This window comes from Gekko japonicus, unplaced genomic scaffold, assembly GCF_001447785.1.
Source record: "Gekko japonicus isolate JY-2015 unplaced genomic scaffold, Gekko_japonicus_V1.1 scaffold463, whole genome shotgun sequence".
Lineage (NCBI taxonomy): Eukaryota > Metazoa > Chordata > Lepidosauria > Squamata > Gekkonidae > Gekko > Gekko japonicus.
The window spans coordinates 849,160-872,256 of record NW_015160224.1 but is presented as its reverse complement, the minus strand read 5'-3'; the positions used below and the strand labels follow the sequence as shown (position 1 = coordinate 872,256).

The window sequence follows — 23,097 nt, the reverse complement described above, 5'->3', positions numbered from 1 at the left end:
TTTCCTTATATCAGTTAAATTTAAGATTTGGGAAAAGTTAATAGAATATGTGACTCAGTTTGAGATTAATATGATTAAGACTAGATGTGTATTTAAGCTGATTAGAAAATCTCCTCTCGTGGGTTTTTAGTCAGTAGTGGGTATCTTTTCTTTATCCCCTAAATGTTAGTCCCCTTCCTTATTTCTTGTAGTTTTAATAAAAATGCAATAAAAATTCCCCATCGGGGAGGGAAAAAAGAAGAAGAATTAGCCAGCCCACTTTGCTCTATATATATCTATATATCTATATCTATCTATATCTATCTCTCTATCTCTCTCTCTATCTATCTATGTCTATATATCTATATCTATATATCTATATATCTATATATAGTTGTTCTGTGCTTCAGAAGTTTCAATCAAATTCCAGGACCTTAGACTTAATGCATTGGTTAATTTTGGTTAATTTTAGTGGAAACTCATTTCTTAATTAATTCCCAGTAAGGCTAGAAGCTTGCCCCTTGGCTTCTGACTGTGGGGGTAGTTCAAGGGGCTGGTACTGGTGAGTGTGTGGACACATGCCCCAGGGTTTTGTCATTTTAAGCTCTGCCCACCTATAGCAAGGATCCCCTGGACTGGGAATCTTTGACCTAAGATAACACCACCATCCACAGAACTTTGTGTAGTGCTGCATACCACTTCCCCTGGCGAGGTATTCTTCCCCCCACCCTCCCCAGTGTGATCCTGACATAAACAAGGACATTCAAACTTTCTGTCAGTTTTTCTCCCTGCTGGCCCCTCCCTCCCTCCCTCTCTCCCTCTCTCCCTCCCTCCCTCTCTCTCTCTTTCTGGATCTGGAAGAGGGACAGTCTGCAGCCAGCAGAACTGCAAGCCAAATATTTTAAGATGTCCTCTTTCTCTTCACTTCACTCTCCTCTCTCCTTTCCCCCTCCCCTCTTTACCTTGAATTTTTGTTTAAGGGGGGGGGGATTCAACTCCAAACCAGAAAATCCTTTTGATAAAAGAGCATCTTTTCTTTAAAGGGACGGGGGTGGGGGAAGAGGAAAACAAAAGGCACCAGACCTCGCGTCAATTAAAGCAAAGACAATGCATCTGTTGATAACACAAATGAAATTATTGTTAACGGCTCTCCTTCCATTTCCTTTTCAGCGTGCCACAAGTCAGGAGAAATGGGTTGGGCAGGTTCCAGCTCTTGTTCTCTCACCGACTCCTCCCCAATAAAAATGCACATCGCCCAACAAAACTTGTGTGTCCTTCAGAAGCACTTAATCTTCCACAGTGGTACAAAGATCAGGTTGGCAAAGAGCTGGGCTGGCTAAATGTAGCAGAACAAGAAGAGGCTGGCAGCAATAGGGGGGGGGGGACACCCACTTTTTAAAGTGCATAAGTAACGGGATGGCTATTTTAATAAGACCCCATTCCCGTGCAGAAAAACACAATCAAGCACCCCTTCCTCTCTGCTGAGCGCTCTTTATGGGCTGTGCCACTGAAGAGGGCGACAAAGCTATTGCGCAGTCTATGGGTGGGTCTGGGGAGATGAGTAACAGTTACCAAGAACTGCCATGATTAGTGATAATGCGTGGGAAATTACTGGAGGGAAGGGGATGAGCCCGCCACACGTTGATTGCTGCTAGTTCTGAGCTGAGCTGACCTTGCCTTGGAGTCGATGATATTCTTTCAGCCTGTAAACCGATGAGAGAGGCGGGGTGGGGTGGGGGGAGACAGAGAGAGCAGGAAATTAATTCATTGTGAATTAACATTAACAACAAGCAAATCTGAGGCAATTAAGTTCGGTGAAATGAGAAGGGGGTGGGGGAAAACACAAGCAGTTCTCAAAATGTGCACATTTTCTACATTGTTCCCCCCCCCCAATTGATTGCTGCGTAATTAATTCATCGGAAGGAAATAAAGTGGCACACATTATTGCACAGAACAAAGAAGTTAACAGGTATGGGGGGAGGGGGGAGGAAAAAAGCCCGTCATATAAATGCATCACTTTTATGGTCTTTCTTTTCCTTGTCTCTCCCTTGGGGGGGGGGGGGATTGCAGAAATGCCAAAGAATGGTTTGTAGGCAGTATCAGTTAGCAAAGTTTTCTGTTCTGGGGAATTCAGTGACTTTGCAGCCATGGGCATTTGCTCCCTGCTTTATGCTATCTGCTATCTCAAAAGAGGGAGGCAGCTCCTTTCTGGATATAGAAAACTAGCTCTTCGGGGACAAGAGTCCCAGGCTAGCACTAGCCAGCCCCCCCCCTCCCGCTTTCTGTGTGCATTGTTGGGGAGAATGCAATACCCTAGGGGTGCCGGCCCCTAGGTCCCAACGGGGGATCCCTTGGTTTTGGGGACTTCTCCCCACTGTGGACCAGCTGGCTGTCAGGGGAACTCCACCCCTAAGCAGGGACATCACCGTGTGACGTCCCCAACATGACGATGTCACCTGGAAGTGACATCATCGCATCAGGGACATCGCACAGGGGATGCTCTGGTTTTTGGGCAAACTCTATGGTAAAATTGGGCTTAAACCATAGAGTTTGCCCAAAAACCAGAGTGTCCCCCATGTGATGTCCCGGCCCACCCCGAACTCCCCTCAAATCCCCCTGCCGGAGCAGCAAAGGGACCTGGCAACCCTGTGGTACCCACATCTGTACTCTGAAGTGGTACAGCCCAAGATGGACTCTAAGCATATTATTCTATTGACTGTGTAGCTTAGGGTTGCCAACTCTGGGTTGGGAAATACCTGGAGATTTTGCGGATGGTGCCTGGGGAGGGGAGGGGCCTCAGCAGGGCCCAATGCCACAGAGCCCGCCCTCCAAAGCAGCTGTTTTCTCTGGGGGGGGACTGATCTCTGTCACGGGGAGATTAGTAGTAATATAGGAAGATCTTTGGGCCCTACCTGGAGGTTGGCAACCCACTGGCCCTGATTTACATCCCTGCATGTCAAAAAGTGAGCCAATCAGCAGCTGGAACTAATTGTGAGCCTGATTATGATCAACCACACATTTCTAAAAGATCAAATGATGATGTTCAAATTTGGGATTTAAAAAAACAACAACAGCATTGTTAAAAAATCCAAATTATGGATGCAGGTGGAGTTCAGTTTTTTTTAAAAAAAGCATTATACTCGAGTAACAAGAATAAAAATATTGGCTGGGCTCTGAAGGGCTACTTGGTGGGATTTTTTTACTCCCCCTCTTTGAACAGCAGCCCCTACTGCTAGGGTTGCCAACTTCCAGGGAGTGGCAAAAGATCTCCAGAAATCAGTGTACCTGGAGGAAATGGCCGCTTTGGAAGTTGGATTCTGTGGCATTAAACCCCATTGAAGTCCCTCCCCTCCCCAAACCCCGCCCTCCTCAGGCTGCACCCCCAAAATCTCCAGGTGTTTCCCAACCCAGAGGTGGCAACCCTCGCCTCGAGCTGCAGATTCAGCTGAACTCCAGCTAGGCCCAGATGGAAAAAAGGGTGTGGAGCCGCATACCCCACGGCAGATACCAGTTGAGTACTCTGGGGAGGGGCAGGGGTCATTTCCTGCGGGAGCGCACAGGAGCGGAGCTCCGGCAGTAAGGAGCCCAGGGGGCAGGCACATGCAACAAGCCCCGCCCCCTGCTCCCAGCAGCCCTCAGTCGGGCCACAAGGAGCAAGAAGCAGCCAGGTAAATTGCACAGCCCCCCCCCCGGCCCGCCTTCAGGTACAAGCTCTCCCTCCTCTGCGAGGACAGATCTGCACATTCCCCCCCCCCCGCTCCATAGCTAGCAATCCAGAACAGTCCAGTGGAGCCTGAGTGGTGGGTGTTGCCTTCTGACACACTTCTGGTGATGTCAGGGGGTGTGGCATATGCAAATGAGTTATGCTAATGAGCTCCTGCACCTCTTTTTCTACAAAATGACCTCTGGCTCTTCGGCTCCTAGTGGACCACTGGCAGCCGGGAACAAGCCATGGCTCTACCCGCACTGGATAAGGCGTGAGCCTCCCTGCTGGGCGAGGCTATACGCATTGCCATTGGCCTGAGCACAGCAGGACTCCCATGGTGCAGCTACACCCAGGGCTGCTTTGAAGTCCCACTCTGCCCCTGCTCTCATCACCCTGGATGGCCCAGGCTGGCCTGATCTCATCAGAGCTCAGACGCTAAGCAGGGTCGGCCCTGGCCAGTACTTGGATGGGAGACCCCCAAGGAAGTCCAGGGTTGCTCCGCAGAGGCAGGCAACAGCCAACTACCTCTGAACATTTGCCTTGAAAACCCCATAAAGGGTCGTCGTGTCTGCTGAGACTTGACGGCGCGTTCCGCCACGACTTGCCCATCTGATGCCCAAGAGAGTTCACACATACCTGCCTTCCCGTATATCCAGTAACAAACTGCTTTGGGAAACCCCTTTACTTGTACAAGAAGCTTGCTAGAGAATGCAGAGCACTTCCGTTCCTGAGAAGAAGCCCCAGGGTCCTGTCAGGCAGATGGAACAGCTCGTGTAATACTTTGGATCCTGGCCCTTGAACCTGGCACTCTATTTAACTCTGTTGCATTAAAAGTCATGTCTTTTATTTTACTTTTACTTTTTTTGCAAACGGTAACTTCCCAAGCTGAATTTCAAAACCGAAAAAGCAACACTAGTCCATCGTTTTGAAGGGCTGCCCAAGTTTAAAGGGGTATGATTCTTTTGTTCCTGGCCGAAAGGGTTTGTAGAAAGTGGACATATAGCTGGCCTGAACACTGCCTCGGGCCTCCATACAAACCTGAGGGAGTTGATGTTGATGAATCCGGTGGCGTCCGATGGCTCGTAATTCCCCTGGACATCCATGCTACAAGGAGAGAAGGTTAAAGAACCTGTTACCCAGCTCAGCAGAGATGTTTTGGGAGCCCTAGTTAAGGAAGGCAGGCATGGGCTTTCCTCCCTCCCCACCTGTCATGTTCCAGCCCATGTGCAACAAGACACCCATTGGACTGGTTCACTTGTCCCCATGGAAACAAACAGCAACTATTCATTTATATGTGAAAAAGTGATGCCTTTGGGAGTACCTTCAGAGCAGAGGTTAAATCTGTGCCTGGTGAGCCCCAGTTGTGGAGAATACAGCCTGCTCCTATCTTTAGAGTAGGGATGCCAGCCTCCAGGTGGGACCTGGGGATCCCCTGGAATTCAAGCTCATCTCCAGGCTACAGAGATCGGTTCCCCTGGAGAAAAGGGATGCTCTGGAGGGTGGACTCCGTGGCATTGGACCCTACTAAGGTCCCTGTCCTCCCCGGGCTCCATCCCCAAATCTCCAGGAGTTTCTCAACCTGGATCTGGCAACCCTACACCCCCATACCCTGTCATCCTGGGCACTTCTCTCTCTTGGTCATGCAAGTGTGTGACAGACCATCACGAGAACTGGTTCAGAGAGAGAGAGAGAGAGAGAGAGAGAGAGAGAGAGAGAGAGAGAGAGAGAGAATGCAATTGGATGGGAAGGCTAGCTGGTCACTCAGCTCAGATAGACACACAGCATCTGTATGCTAGCAACAACAGCAGTAGCCACATGTCCCTTCAAGATATTGTTGCTAAAATGGGGGCTTCCAGTTTGGTCTCTGTGAATGGCGGTCGCAACTTCGGGAGGCTCCTGGAGGCGATTCGCCCACGCACAGTTAAGGGGGGGAATCCGCACAAGCGGAGACCCTAAGGAGCCTCAGGGTGAGGTTCCGATCCGGGGCGCACAGGGGATGTGCCTCTTTACCGGCCCGAAGGTCGGAAATTGAGGCTCGCCCCATGCCCCAATGGCCCTTGCCGCAGCAGTGCCCCGCACGGGGACTAGCAGAGCCGCCGGACGTCACCGAGTGATGAAGCAGAAAAGCATTTGAAAAGAGAAGCAATCGGCCGAAACCGTGAGTTGGCGATCGGAAACGTGAAAAAAGAGATTAGCGCATTCCCCCCTGTCGAAAAAGCGCAAGGGAGGAGGGGGAGAGCCCCCCTCCTGAATAAACAGAGACTGAATTAATAGAAAGAAGAGGGGGGGAGTGATTTCAAGGCATAAAGGAAATTGAAAAAGAAGATCTCAGAAGTATTCTAGCGGAGGCTTTGGCGCCACTCACCGGCTGGGAAGCGGATAAACTAAGCGAGGAGATGGATCTGGTGTACAGAGCCTACTCCAACTTTACAAAGATGAATAATCTGCCGGCAGAAGTGGTGGTCAAGTTTACCAAACAGAGGATCAGAGATCAAATTTTAAGAGCGTCTTCATCAACGCCTTTGAATATTGGAGAGCAGACACTCAGAATCTGAAAATGTTCCATTTGAAATTCGAATGAAGCGGAAGGCATACAAAGGACTGACCTTGTTCTTGCAAAAACATCAAATTAGCTATAGATGGTTGATTCCAGAAGGACTTATCTTTAAATTTAAAGATAAAAGGGAGAAGATTGACTCCATTTTTAAAGCTCAAGACTTTTTGAAGAGACACGCCAGTCCAGAGGAAGCAGCACTTGCTAAATGGGAGGTATTGGGCAGCGATGAAGACAGCGGCTCAGAGAAAGGGGACAAGAATCCGGAAGATGAAGGAGCAACGAAAGGTCCATCTTACAATCTGAGAGACGTAAAAGAAAGACAGCCCAGAACATGAAGACTGGTTCGGGAAGCGCATGAAAAGACTTTACTAACAATAAACCAAAGGGACACTACTAATATACTAACATTTTTATTTGTTTTCACAGGATACGATGAAAGACCATTGACCAACTCGTGGAAGAAGCCAAAAGAAGATATGATTAATACTAACAAAAGATTAATATACTAATAGAAGCATCACTCACTCTTTTCTTAATCCCACTATATACCCTCCTTCTTTCTGAAATTAAAAGCAATAAAATTCTCTCCTTTTTAGGAGAGTTTACATTAAAAAAAAAGATATTGTTGCTAAAATGGGACTTCCAGTTTTGGCGATCTAATGGCGGACAACCTCTCAGGAGCTCCCGAGGACACGATCCGTGAGCCGGTGGATGAGAGGGGGTGCAATTGTACACGCCCCCCCGGAGCCTTTGCGAAGGGCTCCTACCCATGGGGCGCTGAGGATTGCATCTCCCCCAGCACACTGCCGGGAGATTGAGGTGTTCCAATGCCCCGATGGTCTCGCCGCTGTGTTCCAGTACTGGACTCAGAGACGCACACCGGAACAAGTGAGTGGAGGTCGAGCGCTTTACATGTTTGATGGCGGGATCTACTTGATCGACATTGAGAGTGAGTTTGGTTGAAACGAGAACCAGAGAAATGGCTGAAAGTCCCCCCTAAAGTAAGTGAGGGGGGCAGGTGCCCCCCGTGGAAATAAAAATGGATTTAAAGCATTCCTTAAAAAGGGGGGCAGAACTGAAAGCAAATGGGACTATAGTAAGGAATTTACAAGAGAATTACAGGTGACTTACAGACTTTAGAGACTTTTGGCAAACTTTGTGAATTGTAAACAGCTTCAAAGATGTAGCTGAAGAAGCCGGAGCAAGATAAGCAAATGAAACCTAAGCTTTTTTCAGGAAGTGCTAGCCCAGTGAGTGCGGTCAGAAGACCGGAAACAACCATAGACTTCTCTAAGGTGCTAACAGAAGCATTGCGACCCCTGCTGGAACAAAAGATGACACTCAATCAAAACTTCACTGCACAGCAAGAGCAACTAGACGAAACTTAAAAAAAAACCAGAGCAAACAGCTGATAATCTTAAAGAAGTGGATGCCAACACCAAAAAGCTCAAAAGGCAAATGCAGAAGATAGAAAAGAAGAGAAACGCTGACGAAGTCCAGCTTTTACAGCTTCAAATGGAAAAGGCAAGCTTTACACTGAGATATCAGGGAGTTCCTGAAACTAAAGGGGAGAATCTTAAACAGATCTTGAGTGATGCTTTGGGACCTGTTGCAGTTTTTAAAGCAGATTTTCTTCAAGGCGAAATGGATGTGATCTATAGGTCATATTCAGAATACATAAAGAAAAATAATCTGCCCGGCGAGGTGGTGGAAAGATTCTCCAGAAGATACATGAGGGATCAGATATTAAAAGCAACATATGGAACTACCCTTAAAATTGATGGCAAGGAGATAAGAGTTTTGAAAGACATTCCCTTTGAAATAAGGGGGAAAAGGAAAAAATATGGAGACTTGGCTTTGTTTCTACAAAAGAATAACATATCCTACAGATGGATTGTACCCAAAGGTATACTCTTCAAATTTAAAGATACGAGGAAAAAATTGACTCTGTTATGAAAGCAAGAAAGTTTTTGCAGCAACAACTGGATCCAACAGGAGAAGAGGATGAGAAGAGCAACAAGAGGAGTGATGATAGAGCACTTACTGGAGAAGACTCGGATTTGGAACGTGGGGCAGCTGCCCCCAAGCAAGAATATCAATTGAGGGGGGAAAGAGGCAAGTGAGATGCTAATTCTCTCTGAAGTTTAACTTTTTACTTTTTTTTTTTTGCAAATATATTTATTAGGGTTTTATCATATAAGCCTGTATCATACACATATAACTCATCAAGACTACATACAAATCCTATAAGTTCATTTTTCCAACAACACAGAACCATCAATCAAGCATCCAAGGTAACATAGCTACATATCTTGCTCTTGTTCTCAACCTTAACATCCAATCTGTATCGAATACTAAATTATCTTTTAACTGTCCTTGAAGTTTATATACTGCCTCAATTAACCTGCATGATCCTATTGGCAATATAAAGCATACATAACATCTTATTTGACTTCTAACATAATACCAACTTTCCTGCACCTTTTAGTAGTCTATTAGATCTTATTTCCCATATGAAACAGGGTTTAATATCATATTTATTTATTTTTCATTATTTTCTTTTTTATCTTTAATTTTTCAATGACTCTTTATCTTCTATATATTGGATAAACCTTTCCACCCACACTTTGTCACAATTTTAACTACTAGGTTTACTCTCCTACGTTTTTTCCCCCTCCAAGTCTTTGGCCCCAAGTTGATTTTCCTAACCCATCTATGTAGTATATTATCTTATCAAGATTATTCATGATGGCAGAGAGAAGAACAAAGTGAAACTGAAGAAGAAGAGGAAGGAGAAGTAGTTAGAGAAGAAAGCGAGATAGAAAAAATGGAGAAGGAAAAAGAGAAAAAAGACAAAGGGCCAAAAAAACTTACTTTACCCCATCCCAGATGCTAACCAGACATCAACAAAGAGCAAGAGAACAAGGAAAAAGAACCAATAAAAAGTAGATAAAAAATACTAATAAAACAAAAAAAGGGAGATGGAACAGCAGAGATTACTTAAAGTGTTTTCAGTAAATGTTAATGGTCTGAACAGCCAAACCAAAAGAAGAAAAATTTTCCATCAACTTAATAAGCTTAAAACTGAAATAACCTACATACAAGAGACGCACATAAAAGAACAAGACCAAAAATTTCTGGAAAATAAGAAACTTGGTAAAGTCTTTATAGCCTCTGATGTGATAAAAAAAAGGGGAGTAGCAACCTATGTTAAAGAATACTTAAATCCTGAATTGGTACATGCCTCCAAAGATGGACGAATTCTAGCAGTAAGAATTACAAGGCAACAGAAAAAACTTCTGCTAATAAATATATATGCACCCAATCAGAAACAAGAACAATTTTATAAAAGTTTAAGAAACCTTTTGACCACAATTAATGAACCAGAACTTTGTTTAATTGGAGATTTCAATGCTGTATTAGACGGGAATGAGGATAGAAAGACCCAAACAAGAAACAAAAAATCAGGAAATAAATTGCCAAAGGAATTTCTAGAAATAGCGGAGGAGCATAGTTTAATCGATGCTTGGAGGGTAAGGAACGCAGAAAAAAGAGACTATACTTTTTACTCAGCAAGACATAACTCATGGTCTCGTATAGACATGATCTGGATGTCAACCACTTTAGTGCCAGAATTAACTGATGTTGAAATACTCCCCAATTCATTCGCGGACCACAGTCCACTAATGTTAATGCTGAAAGAGAGACAACGAAGGACAAGATGGAGGCTGAATAAAAATTTGACTAATGATAAGGAATTTAATAAAAAAATGAAAGATGAAATTAAAAATTTCTTCACACAAAATATACAGCCAGAAACCCCCATAGAAATTGTATGGGATGCATTTAAGGCATATCTGAGAGGTTGCTTTATCAATCAGAACGCTTGGGGGGAAAAAGCAAAGAAGGAAAGAATATGAACAATAGCACAAATTAAAAAGGAAGAAGATATTTCAAAGAGATCAACTATTGAAATCAGAAAAGCAGAAACAAACCTCAGATTATTACATCATCAGATGAACTTACTCTTGTCCCAAGAAATTGCTAAAAATGTAGAATTTGCTAAACAACACTTCTTTGAGAACGCTAATAAGCCAACTAGATGGCTGGCATATAGATTAAAGAAACAGGAAGAGAAAAAGATTATAAAGACCCTAAGAGATAAGGAAGGAGTTGAAAAACATAAACTTGAAGAACTAAAAAACGTAACAGAAGACTTTTATGGAAAGCTATATAGACAAGAGAAACAAGAAATAGAATTAGTAAAGAGGTATCTTAAGCGTACGCATAAAAAATCATTTAATGACGAACAAATCAGAGTATTAAACGAACCAATAACAGCGGATGAAATTATAACGGCAATAAGAAAAATGAAAAAGAATAAATCTCCAGGCCCGGATGGAATACCTATAGAGATTTATCAAAAATATGAAGAACAGATTATAACAGCATTAAGAGCTCTACTGCAGAATATAGCCATTACGGGGAAAGGCCCCGAGTCTTGGAACCAAGCTATAATAACACTCATACATAAACCCAATTCAGATAGTCGAGATATAAAGAACTACAGACCAATCTCTCTATTAAACTCGGATTATAAAATATTTGCTTCAATATTAGCAATGAGAATGAAAATAATATTGAATCAAATAATACATCAAGATCAAGCGGGATTCCTGCCAAGAAGGTATCTTAAGAACAATATCAGAATGGTACTAAACATCTTAGAATACTATGAGGAACATCCAAATAGAGAATTGGCTTTAATATTTTTGGACGCAGAAAAAGCGTTCGATAATGTGAATTGGGAATTTATGCTCCAAAAACTGGAAAAATGGAACTGCGGCAAGAGTTTCTTAACAATGATTCGAGCCATATACAATAAACAATCAGCAAAAATACAAATCAATAACGATATGACACGAGACATAGAAATTCAAAAAGGCACCAGACAAGGCTGCCCTCTATCTCCATTGTTATTTATCTTTACCTTGGAATCGCTGACTGAACAAGTGAGGTATAATACTGCAATTAAAGGATTGCGAATAAAAGGCAAGGAATTCAAATTACAGGCATATGCAGATGATCTGGTTTTCATATTAGAAACCCTGATAGAATCAATTACAACCTTAATACAGGTAATAGAAGAATATGGACAAGCGGCGGGGCTGAAAATTAACTTTAAGAAAACCAATATATTAACGAAGAACTGCTCAAAAATAACAAAAGCAAAGATACAAGAACTATCAAAAATGGAAATAGTTAAGAAGACTAAATACTTAGGCATAATGATATCAAGCCGAAATATTAGACTTGTAGAAGACAACTACAATAAACTACTGAATGAAACTAAAAACGATCTAGATAGGTGGAAAGATTTAAAGATTTCTTTGATGGGCAGAATCGCCGCTGTGAAGATGAACATTCTTCCCAAGTTTATCTTCTTAGCTCAAAATATACCAATTTTAAGGAAAACATCATACTTTAAAGACCTAGAAAAAATATGTAATAAATTCATTTGGGATAACAAAAAGCCAAGGATCAACTGTAAATATATGCAGGACAAGAAGGAGACGGGTGGCTTTGGAGTGCCAAATTGGAACTTGTATTATAATGCAGCAGCACTCGTTTGGATTAAAGACTGGATAACACTAGAAAATACCAGACTGTTAAAACTGGAAGGGCATGATTTACCATCTGGGTGGCATAAATATATTTGGTACGATGAAGGCAGACCACCCAAAAATTTTACACACCATACGATAAGGGGAGCCTTAATAGGAATTTGGAAGGAAATAAAATCGAAATTCTATCTAAAAACGCCTAAATGGGTAGCACCAATTGAGGCCGAAATGTTACCAACTCTGATGGAGAAAAGGTGGCAAGTTACCTATGAAGACCTTCTAGACGAACATAGTAACTTGAAAAGTGCAGAGCAATTAGATAAGCAAAGGACGAAGCTTACTTGGTGGGATATAATGCAATTAAACTCAAGATATAATAGAGATAAAAAAGTCGGATTTTATAAGGAGAAAAACGATCTTGATAGAATCTGGCTGTCCTCGAGTGATAAGTTAATTCAAAAATTATATAAATTGTTAATGTCAGACTACTTGGTAGACGGGAAAACAAAACGAACAATGCTTACGTGGTCAAAAGACTTACAATATCCACTAGAGGCCGATCAATGGACAAAAACATGGAAATCACTAAAATTTATGCGAGCAATCCCATACAAAGAGAACATATACAAAATGTTCTACAGGTGGCACTGGACACCGGAAAAATTAGCAAAATGTTATGGCACCCCTAATAAGAACTGTTGGAAGTGTAAAAAGAATGTTGGAACCTTTATACATATGTGGTGGAGGTGTGAGAGGGTACAGAGATATTGGGAAAAAATCTTTAGAATGTTAAATGCAATTACTGAAGAACCAATACCATTTGTACCAGAGATAGCCTTATTGAATATGCTTCCTGAATCATATACCAAATCAAACAAATATGTAATTACTTATTTCTTAACAGCAGCTAGAATATTATTAGCTAAAAAATGGAAACAAGAAGAAATACCCTCTAAGAAAGATGTAATTGATAAAATGTTATCAGTAGCTGAAATGGATAAACTAAGTTTAATAACAAAAGGTAAAAGTAAAGAGATATTTGAAAGAAGATGGAAAAGATTTTATGTATGGCTGGATAAGGAGAGTATGTGTGACTCACAAGAATGATAAATGTAATTCAAGTTTATGATGTATACTGGAAAACTTAAACAAACTCTTAAAAAATAATAATAATAAAAAGATTATTCATGATCTTCTTGGTATTGAATTTTCTAATACCACTCTACATCTATAGCTCAATATGTATTTAAATAAACATTGTTCATTTAACTTTTATCAAAAACTTTAAACATTTACACCCTTAATTTACCAATTTATTTCCCCCACCAATATTTCATTTTTATTATTAATTTATTAACAACCCTCATAGAGATCCCTTTATCACCCAATATCCCATTAAATCATTATCCGCGTTAAATATTCCATCCTATTATTCTAAATTCAAAACATAAACTAAAAAGCACAAAGAGATAAACAATATACAAAATTAAATACATTCCAATTCATTAGTCCGTCTAATCATCTATAAATCAATCATTCTGTCTTTTTTTTCCACCTAAACTCCCCCCATCTAATTTTCAGGTTAATTGACCAAATTATTTCCCCCTCCAATATTTTATTTTTATTCAAAATAGTCCTATCAATATCTGATATCTCACATCACAGTAAGCCAATATCTGAATTAATTATTCCATCCTGTTGTTCTATTAAACTCTCAGGATAAATAAAAACATATAAAATGGTATACAAATTTAAATACATTCAAAAGGTCAGTTATTCCATCTAATCATGTACAGGGTATAGATCATTCATTCTATCTTTCTACATAGTTTATTCCTTCTCCTGAACATCAACATTCTACTTTTCTGCTTCAACATATCCACATGTCTTCTCTCTTTGTGCCTTTTTTGGTTCCCAAACTTCTCTGTACTCTTTTTCAGCCATTCTGTTTTCCATCTTTTACTGTTCTCTTTAAATTTCCAAACTCGTCTTTTGCATCTTTTAATCCTTCCATCTCTTTCTCTCTCACTCTTCAACCATCGCTTATTATACTTAAATAGTCCTAGCTTCACACCTCTCGTTTTTTCTTTGTCTCTTTCCATCTCTTCCACATGGCTGATCTTCCTTCTCTTGTACAGTCCCCAGTTTTTTGTCCTTGAAGTCAGCACAACTCTCACTTTGCAAGCCACCTAGTGTCTCCTTCACAATGGGTTGTTCTTCTTCCTCTGTCTTTTCAACTCCTATCTTGAAGTTGTCTAGCTTTCCCACTAATTTTGTGCATACTTCCTTACATTATTTTTGGATCATGTCCCTCAAAATTCTTAGAAACTGCCCAATAGTCAGTTCACCCACTTCAGCATTTTCGTCAAACTCCTGCTCCATTTCCGTCCCATCCGCCATTTTTATCAAACTCTCCTAGTCTTTTTCCACACCAAGACAAAATTCTCTCTATAGTCCTTTTCACCAGTCAAATTCTTCTTCTCTCTGCCAATAGCACCAGTCCAATACATACAAAAACGCCAACAATTAGAACTTTTCTTCCCCACCTCAGGTAACAACACAGACTTACGTCCCTTATTTATCACAGCTGTTGTCGCATTCACACTTGGACATTTTCGTTTTAGGGCTCTTCTTTAGGACTCCAGTAGCAGTTACTCAGATTTTCTTCCTTCTCCTGTGTTGCCGTATTAGTAGTCTCAGCTCTCCTTTTAATTAAAAAGAAAGTCCGGATGGCTGCGGCTTGTCCGAACATGGCGGCCATGTTCTTCCCTTCACATAGTCCTGCATCAGGGCTGTTTCTGGACACACACACACACACCCGCTTTGCCAAGCGCCCCCCCCAAAAAAGACGCCCCTTACTCCAGCCCTCACTCCGAGAGGGCTGGCCATGTTCTCCCGACGATTGGGAGACTTAGTAGAGTCTGTAGAAAGGTCGGGCGGCACGGAGCGAGCCGCACTCCACCCGTCACCGCGCCGCGCTGGCGCAGTCTCCCAACTTTTTACTTTTATTATTTAATCGTTCTTTTGTAATGTTCTTACTAAGTCAGAATACCTGAACTTGAATTATCTAAGTGATTTTAATGATCACCTTCAATGTAACAAACTACTCTTTTTTTACTTAAAGCTACTTTATTGTAATCATTACATTAGTGGTTTTTAGTGGTTTATCTTTACTTTCTCCTGTAGTTCATAGTTTCCCTTTCCCTATTTTCTTCTAGTTTTTAGAAAATATTTTTTTAAAAAGATATTGTTGCTAAAATGGGAAATGTTCCACACATGGAGGCGGGGTCTATGGCGCAATGATAGCGGACGCCTTTCCCAAGGCTCAGGGAGGGTGCTCCACACAGCAGCGGAGGGGAGGGGTGCCGCTGGAATGGTGCCTCCACGGGGGGGTCAGGGAGGCCCCCCAGGCCTTAGGGCTTTTGAGGGTGAGCCTCTTTTTCTGCTATCTGCAGGGAAATTGAGGCTGCCCTCCGCCCTGATGGTCCTCCCCGCTGTCTGCATCCTCTTAGCAAGGCACAAGATGTGCCAACCCAGTCAAGCGCAGGAGATCTGGCGAAGGAGTGATTACGAGCGTGGTTAAGAAACAATGAACCGTGAGTTAAAATGAGCAAATCGTAAACAGAAGCATAAATCCCCCCCCCCTCCGAAACCTTTTGAGTGATTGGAATCCTGCTGAGAGGGACGCCTCTCGGACGCATTTCCATAAGCAGAGGAGGGAGGAGAGAGAGAGAGAGAGAGAGAGAGAGAGAGAGAGAGAATTGTAAACGGACACTTTGAAGCAACCCCCCCAAAAAAACCTCTTGAGTGACTGGAATCATGCTGAGAGAGGGAGACCTCTCTGACGCAGAGGAGGGAGGAGGGAGAGAGAGAAAGAGACAATTGTAAACGGATACTTGGAAGCGAAAAGCTGTGGGAGATATCCATGAGTATTTAAGCGACTAAACAGCGTGTAAGCGATTTTCAGAGCCGGGGAGAAAACGATTTTATATTGGAATTAAAGTGTAAAAATGGCGGACACTCCAAAAAAGTCAGCGAAAACAACTCCGAGAAGAAGGGAAGTGAAAGTTATAGAACTCATAGCAGCAGCCACCAAGCTGATTCTTGAGCAACTTGTTGGTATTAACCATCAGCTTGCCAAGATAAATCAACAACTCGTGTTCCGGCAGCTGCAGTTGGCAACAACAGCAGAAAAGATGGAACAGAGGGCTGTCAAAGCAAAAGAGATGGACACTAAAACTAACAGCGATCTCAAAGAGATAAGGAGAGAAAGCATGAGAGAAACAGAAAAGATTTACAAGGACTTAACTCCTTCCCGGCAGATGTTTTTAGAAAGTGTTGTCTTAAATTCGGCTGATAGAAAAGAGCTTGAACCTGACCTCAAGATCAAGAAGCCTGGGAGATGCCACTGGGCCCCGAGGATGAGACCAAGAAGGAAGAGGCTTAAGATTGGTGGTGTTATCCCTTTGGAGACGGATGAGGGTTGCAGAATTTCGAGTGAACGTCTAAGAAGCCATCAAGACTTTAGAGAGAACTAGCATAGATGTAAAGGCGGAAGGACTCTGAAAATTGCCCTTACAAAGAGAGCTGGAGGAGATGCTCTGGAAATCTTCTCATAACAAGTAATAAACTAACAGATAAGCTTAGAAGACAGGATCTCACAAAGTATATTGTTTATTAACAGTCCCCCCCCCCATTACTAACTGCAGTATAACAGGGTAATGATCTCCTACTCTTGGGTTTTTAGTTTAGTGTGGATTACTTTTCTTTCTCCTTAGTTGTAGCTCCCCTTCACTTCTTTTCTTTGTAGTTTATGTAGTATTATAAAATATTAAAAAATCCCCTTCGGGGGTCTTAAAAAAGAAGAAGGAAATGTTCCCCACGTGAATAATGCCATGTCTCTTGTGAACTCGGGGTGCAACTGGACATCACAGTGGGGCATCCGTGATCACATCTTCCATTAAATCAGACAAACAAACAAACCCTAGTAGCAAACATGGAGGAGACAAGTTCAAATCAGGCCTGCAGCACTTGGGAAGTGGGGATTAACCCCTTGCCCTGCTTGGAAAAAATATGTGTGTGTGTGTGTATACACATGCAATCACGGGGGGGGGGGCTTAACCAGAGACAATGACTGTGGGTGAAAGGGTCAGGTGGGCAGTTGCGTTGGTCCAAGGCAGCAGAACAAAGTTTGAGTCCAGGGGCACCTCTGAGACCAACACAGTTTAATTCTGGGTAGAAGTGTTTGTGTGCATGTGCAGACTTCAAAGAAGTGGGTGAAACAGGGCCATAATAATCAGGATTTTTTAAAAAATTATATTTTTATTGGTTTTTGTAAATAGTGCTAAGATTGGTACAACAAGTGGTTACATAACTGCTTAAAAGTGAATATAGCACAATGTGTAAGGTATATCATTACAGTTCTTGTACATACAGTGCATGTTTTTGTTTTTCAAAGATGATTTCATACTATCCGATTTCCTCCCCATTAATATATATATTAAACTAGAACAAAAATAAACAAACAAATAAAGAAAAGAGGAACAGAAAGGAAAAGAATTCCTGATCAGTAGTACAAACATTTTGTCTTTAAATCCATTTGTGGTATTGGGTCCATTCAGAAGAGATAAATTGTTGTTGAGATAAGTAATCAAGCACCGGGTACCATTTGTCTGTGAAGAGTGTTAGAGTCGGCTTCTGAGACAGGAAATTTAGTTTATTTGTGACTGCATCCATTAAGTAATGGCTCCATATTTTGTTAAACCACACCTCAATACTGGGTGCTTTATTAGCTTTCTAGCACGATGCAATCGCAGTTTTTGCTGCATCCAACATGACTTCCACCGTAGCTTTATGTGGTCTAGCTGACAGATCTTTTGGCCAAGTATTTAAAAATAAAACCTCTGGTGTCAATGGAATTTGTATTGAGGTGATCTTTTGGATTATATTCAACACCTCTGACCAATTTTTTTTAATTTCAAAGCACTGCCACCAGCAATGTGCAAAGTCTCCAATGTGCTGGCATTCCTTCCAACACATTGGAGACTGATTTGGAGAGATGTAAGAAAGCTTGCGTGGCATAGCATACCACCGAGTCATTATCTTCAAGTTTTGAAATCTAACAGACATCACCTTGGTCTTGAAGCTGGTCGAGTTCCAAATTTTCTCTTATACTTCATCTGTGAGTGTTTTTGTAATATCTTTTTGCCAGGCCTTTTGATATGGTAGGGATTTGGAACATGAGCCCTTAATCAGTATGGAATACAATTTTGAGATAAGACCCTTGTTTTGTGGGGGGGCATTTAAATAAGTCGGAGGGCACCCTTGCACACACCCCGTGAAGTCCAGCAGTTTGTTGCTGGGTAGAGGTCCCAGGGAAGCTCCCATGGAAGTCGGTGGGGCTGAGCTCTTGGTTAAGTAGGCGTTGGGCTGTTCGGGCCAGAGGAGCTGATACTTCGCAGCTGGCCGGGGAGGCTCGCAGGTCCCTGGAGGGGGGAGGGAGGGGGAGTCAAAGATCGGGGGAGGGGCCCATGAAAACCAGGGGAGCCAGGGCCCATGGGCCCCGCGGCAGCTATGGGCCTGCTTTTTGTCCTGCCCCCCCCCACCTGCATTACCTCTGTGACCTCTCCTTCCTGCCCTGCTTTTAATTGTTGCTTTTATGTATATGTGTTTTATTGTGTTGTACGTGTATTTTAACTTGGCTTTAATTGTTTGAATGAGCTGTTTTTGCTTGCTTTTAATGGTTATTAAGATGTGTTTTGATTATGTCTGTTTTTAATCTGTAGCCACCCTGGTGGCCCTGATAAGAGAAGAAAGGCGGGGCATAACTTTTATAAATAATTACATGCCCTCGTTATTATAAATAGCAGCTATGGGTGGGGGGAAATAGGAGGGGTGCACTTGGAAGTACCACAACATTTTTCAAATGTGCCTAGTCCTCCCTGCAATTTAAACTTGAATATCTCCATGAGCTAAGAAGAGAGGTCCAAGGTGCTCAGCCGTGTTGGTCTGAAGCAGTAGAACAAAGGCAGAGTCCAGTCAGGCACCTTTAAGACCAACAAAGATTAATTCAGGGTATGAGCTTTTGTGTTACCTTAGCTTGTTATTTAGTTTTGTCTTCGCATGTCTTAAAACATCATCATGTTACATGTTAATTTGCTGTTCAGCCCCTGTCTATAAGTTTGAACCTTACCTCCCATTCCAATGTATTTGACAAAGTGTGCACAAAAGCTCATACCTTGAATAAACCTTTGTTGGTCTTAAAGGTGCCCCACTGGACTCTACATTTGTTCTGTCAGCTATGCTGAGAGCCACCCCGCTTAGTTGATATTTTCGGGGGGCCCAAACCTGAAATAGCACTGGATTCCCTCCGGTGTGCCACCAACATGTGTCCCTGCACATATGCATTGATGAGCATTCACACCAGAGCTCCACCACAGCCTTTGATCTGCACTTGGTGATTTCCCTTCTCAAGGCCATGCGGAGGGGGCAGAAGCCTTCTGGGTGGCAACAAACAGTTTGAAAGGCAAAAACCTCTTCAAATGCAACCCCCCCCCCCACACACAGTAATTTACCTAGAACAAGGGCCAGAAAACAGGTGCTTTCTCAAATAAATGGGGAGCATTGGGACATGTTGTTTTGCAGGAGTCAGAGGGTCCCAGCTCTTCTATCAAAGAACGGGGCTGCTCCGCATCTCTGAACGACAAAGCCCCCTCTGTTCACTCCTTCCCAAAGAACAAAAGGTGCTGAACTCGTGCAGAGAGGATCCCAGATTCTGGCAAAAGAGTATCTCACCTTCCAAGAGATCTGACTTTCGGTTGCATCTTCTTGAAAAGCGTTGAGGGTGCTCAAAAAGGGCCCCTTTGTTTAGGCTGAGCGCATTCCCGTTAATTATAGAGCCATAAAACTGCACACCACAATGCTTGGTGCCCCCAAGGTCTTGGAAGCAACCTTCTAGCTCGCTCTCCCACCCCATGTTAACTCCCAATCCCCTGCATCTCTCAAAAGACAGAGCCCAATTTACTTTACTGAGTGCTAGGAAGGAAGGCCCCTTCACCTTGTTTCTGGCACCTTAATTTGACCCCGTGGCAGATGTTTGAGTTCCACATAAGAGTTGCAGATGCTGCCCCCTTTATCTACTCCCTACCCTACAGGAAGAAGGGAACTTACGCAAGAGTGAAGATAGACATAATAAGTTTGACAGAGATGGTTTTAAAAGACACCCCATTGTATGCAATATGTTAGGGAAAAGTTGGATGTGGCAGGGATCTACTGGCTAGTGACCATGCTCTCACCAACATTCCACTCTCCCCGTTCCTTCAGTTCTCATAGCTGTTCTGCTATTTTCAAAAGTGTGGGGGTAGTGAGTGAGAGGGGGTAAGGTGAAGAATGGAAAACCAAACAGAAACCAAATGTTGGCAGAATCAGTACCAAACCCACAACCCAGGCCAGCTAAATAAAACAGCTGAAAGCAAAATGCAGGATGCTGAAAGCAGGCAGTAAAAATGGACAAAAGGGAATCAGTTCAACTAAAAACCTGAGCAAATAAAAATCTTCTTTACTGGGTGCCTAAAAACTATCAAAGTAGGCATCAGATGAACTTCCAGGGGGAGATAATTCCACAGACCAGGTGCTACCACTAAAAAGGCCCTGTCTCTGTTTGCCTTACACAGAGCAGGGGTTGAGCTGAAGATCTTGATTGGTAGACAAGATAATAGGGGAGGAGGTGGTCCTTTGGGTACCTTGATCCTAAATGTAGGGCTTTAAAGGTACAAGCCAGTACTTTGAAGTATCCCTGCAAGCAAATACAGATTTTTTTTCAGTACAGGTTTGATATCCATACACACACCTGACAATAGCCTGACTGCAGCATTCTGAACTAGTTGTAAAATTGGAACAGTCTTCAAGGGTAGCCCAGTGTAGAAAGCATTACATCAGTCTAACCTGGATGTGATCAGAGCACAGATCACTCTGGCCAAATCTCATTTCACTTGGAATGGCCACAACCACTGTACTAGCCAAAGCTGATAAAAAAAACAACAACAGTACATGCACAAAGGAAATCGGGTTTCCAGATTGAGCAGCACCCCTGAGATACAAACTTGCTCTTTGAGGGGGCGTGCAAACACCCTCCAAAAGAGGCTGACTCATTCCCTGATCAGCACATCAGTCTTGTCAAATAAACTTCAGTTTATTGGATCTGACACCTTGGAGTGCTAGAACAAAGTCTGAAACCAGTGGCACCTTTAAGACCAAGAAACTTTAATTCTGGGTATAAGCTTTCATGTGCATGCACACTTCATCAGATACTGTACCTGTGCAAGTTTCTTTGTCAGGTTGATGGAGTTCCATTCCATGCGGCTTAGTGCGGTGCCCTCCATGATGGAGCTAGACTCAGACTTTGTTCTCTTGCTTCAGACTGACACGGCTGCCCACCTAACTCTACCTTGGAGAGCAGTTACCCGTCAATGTAGAGTACGATGCTGAGCTAGATCGACTCAATCTCTACAGTGTGCAGAGAGGGCCCTCTCTAGCCGCTCCCCCTTCCTACTAGCAGGCTTTGTGGGCAGCGAAACACCCACGGCAAGGGTCTTCAACTCATGGCTCAGGAACCTCAGGTGGGTTGCACAGCTCCACCAGTGAGGCTGCTAGTCCCTCCCTCTAAGGGTGGGTTTTTTTTCTTGCTGCCTTCTGGATGGACCTTCTGGTAGCGAGCAAAATGAGGTCACTTAATGACAGGGGGCATTCTTGCAGGGCCCTGAGACCTTTGGCTTGTGCCTCACTCGGGCGCATCCCCACCCCGTGCTCAGCTTCTTGTCCCTGGGTCTCTTGATTGGCTACTCAGTTCTGGCCTTGGCACTGGCTCCTCCCCTTCTTGTCGCATGACTCTGAGGTCATATGCTTGCAGCTTTGTGGGCTGTGCTTGAGGAAAGGCTGAAAAGACCCCTGTTCCATGGCATGATGCAGCTCACAGCTGGTGCTCCTTGTTCTGTCTTTGCCTCAGTCCTGCCCCTTTGCTTCCCGGTTCTGTAAGCCTTTCTGGAGTTCTTGGTAGAGTGGCCAACTCTGGGTTGGGAAATTCCTGGAGATTTGGGGTTGGAGCCTGGGGACGGAGGGATTTAGGGAAGGGAGGGACCTCAGTGGGGTATAATGCCCACAGAGTCTGCCCTCCAAAGCAGCCATTTTCTCCAGGGGAACTGATCTCTGTGGCCGGGAGATCAGTTGTAATCCCAGGAGATCTCCAGGCCCCAACTTCCTGGGCTACTTGCTAGTCCACCTCTTCCCGTATGGGCTTTATTCCTAGTAAGAACATAAGAGAAGCCAATGGTGGAACAGGGCAATAGCCCATCCAGTCCAACACTCTGTCACACAGCGGCCAAAAATACCAGATGCCATTAGGAGGTCCATCAGTGGGGCCAGGACACTAGAAGCCCTCCCACTGTTGCCCCCACCACCACCAGGCACCAAGAATACAGAGCATCACTTACCCCAGACTGAGAGTTCCTATCTATACCTTGTGGCTCATAGCCACTGAGGGACCTCTGCTCCATATGCTTATCTAATTCCCTTTTGAAGTCGTCCATGCTTGTAGCCGCCACCACCTCCTGTGGCAGTGAACTTCAAGTTCAAGTTTATTTATACGGTCAAGCGACCAGCCAATATAAAACATTACCTAGAGGAATAATAATGTAAGATACACTATAAATACATAAAATACACAATGGAATAAATTTAACCCATTTGGTCAGATAGGTCTGATCAAATCCTTCATATTGCCTAAATTTATATTCTACTTCTATATGTTACCAAATTGGATTCCTATCACAACTACTAAAAAATGGCAAAGATGTTTGGATAATTTTTTATGGGCAGGTAAAAAGGCATGTATTAATTTTGGCACCATGTGTAGATTAAAGAGGGATGGAGGTTTACAGTATCCAGATCTTCAGAAATATTATGAAGCTTCACAGCTAGTGTGTGTCACCAAAATGATCAAATATGAAACAAATGTGACTATTATATGCCATGCATTTACTAATACTAAATCTTTGAGAGATATGATATGGAATACATCCTGTGAGAGATTCTATTCAACATAATGAATTCTTATGTTCTCTATTGTAAGTCTGGGATAGGTATAGGAAAAAATTATTACCAGAGATGTCTGTTTTCTCTTCTTTTTTAAACCAGGGATGGTTTTTGCCTGGAAATCAGCACTCCTTTTATTCATT

General features: G+C 43.0%; 1 protein-coding gene across 1 annotated transcript in view; it reads right to left on the bottom strand.

Moving 5' to 3' along the window:
* Positions 1-1,610: 1,610 nt before the first annotated feature.
* The window catches only part of ASS1 (argininosuccinate synthase 1), a 179,718-nt gene continuing 158,231 nt past the window's right edge, over positions 1,611-23,097 (bottom strand). The window contains exons 13-14 of the mRNA XM_015411491.1: positions 4,724-4,789; positions 1,611-1,682 (exon numbers count right to left, since the gene is read on the bottom strand). Of these exons, the coding sequence (XP_015266977.1) occupies positions 1,631-1,682; positions 4,724-4,789 (118 nt within the window). The 3' untranslated portion in view covers positions 1,611-1,630. The remainder of the gene's footprint in view (positions 1,683-4,723; positions 4,790-23,097) is intronic.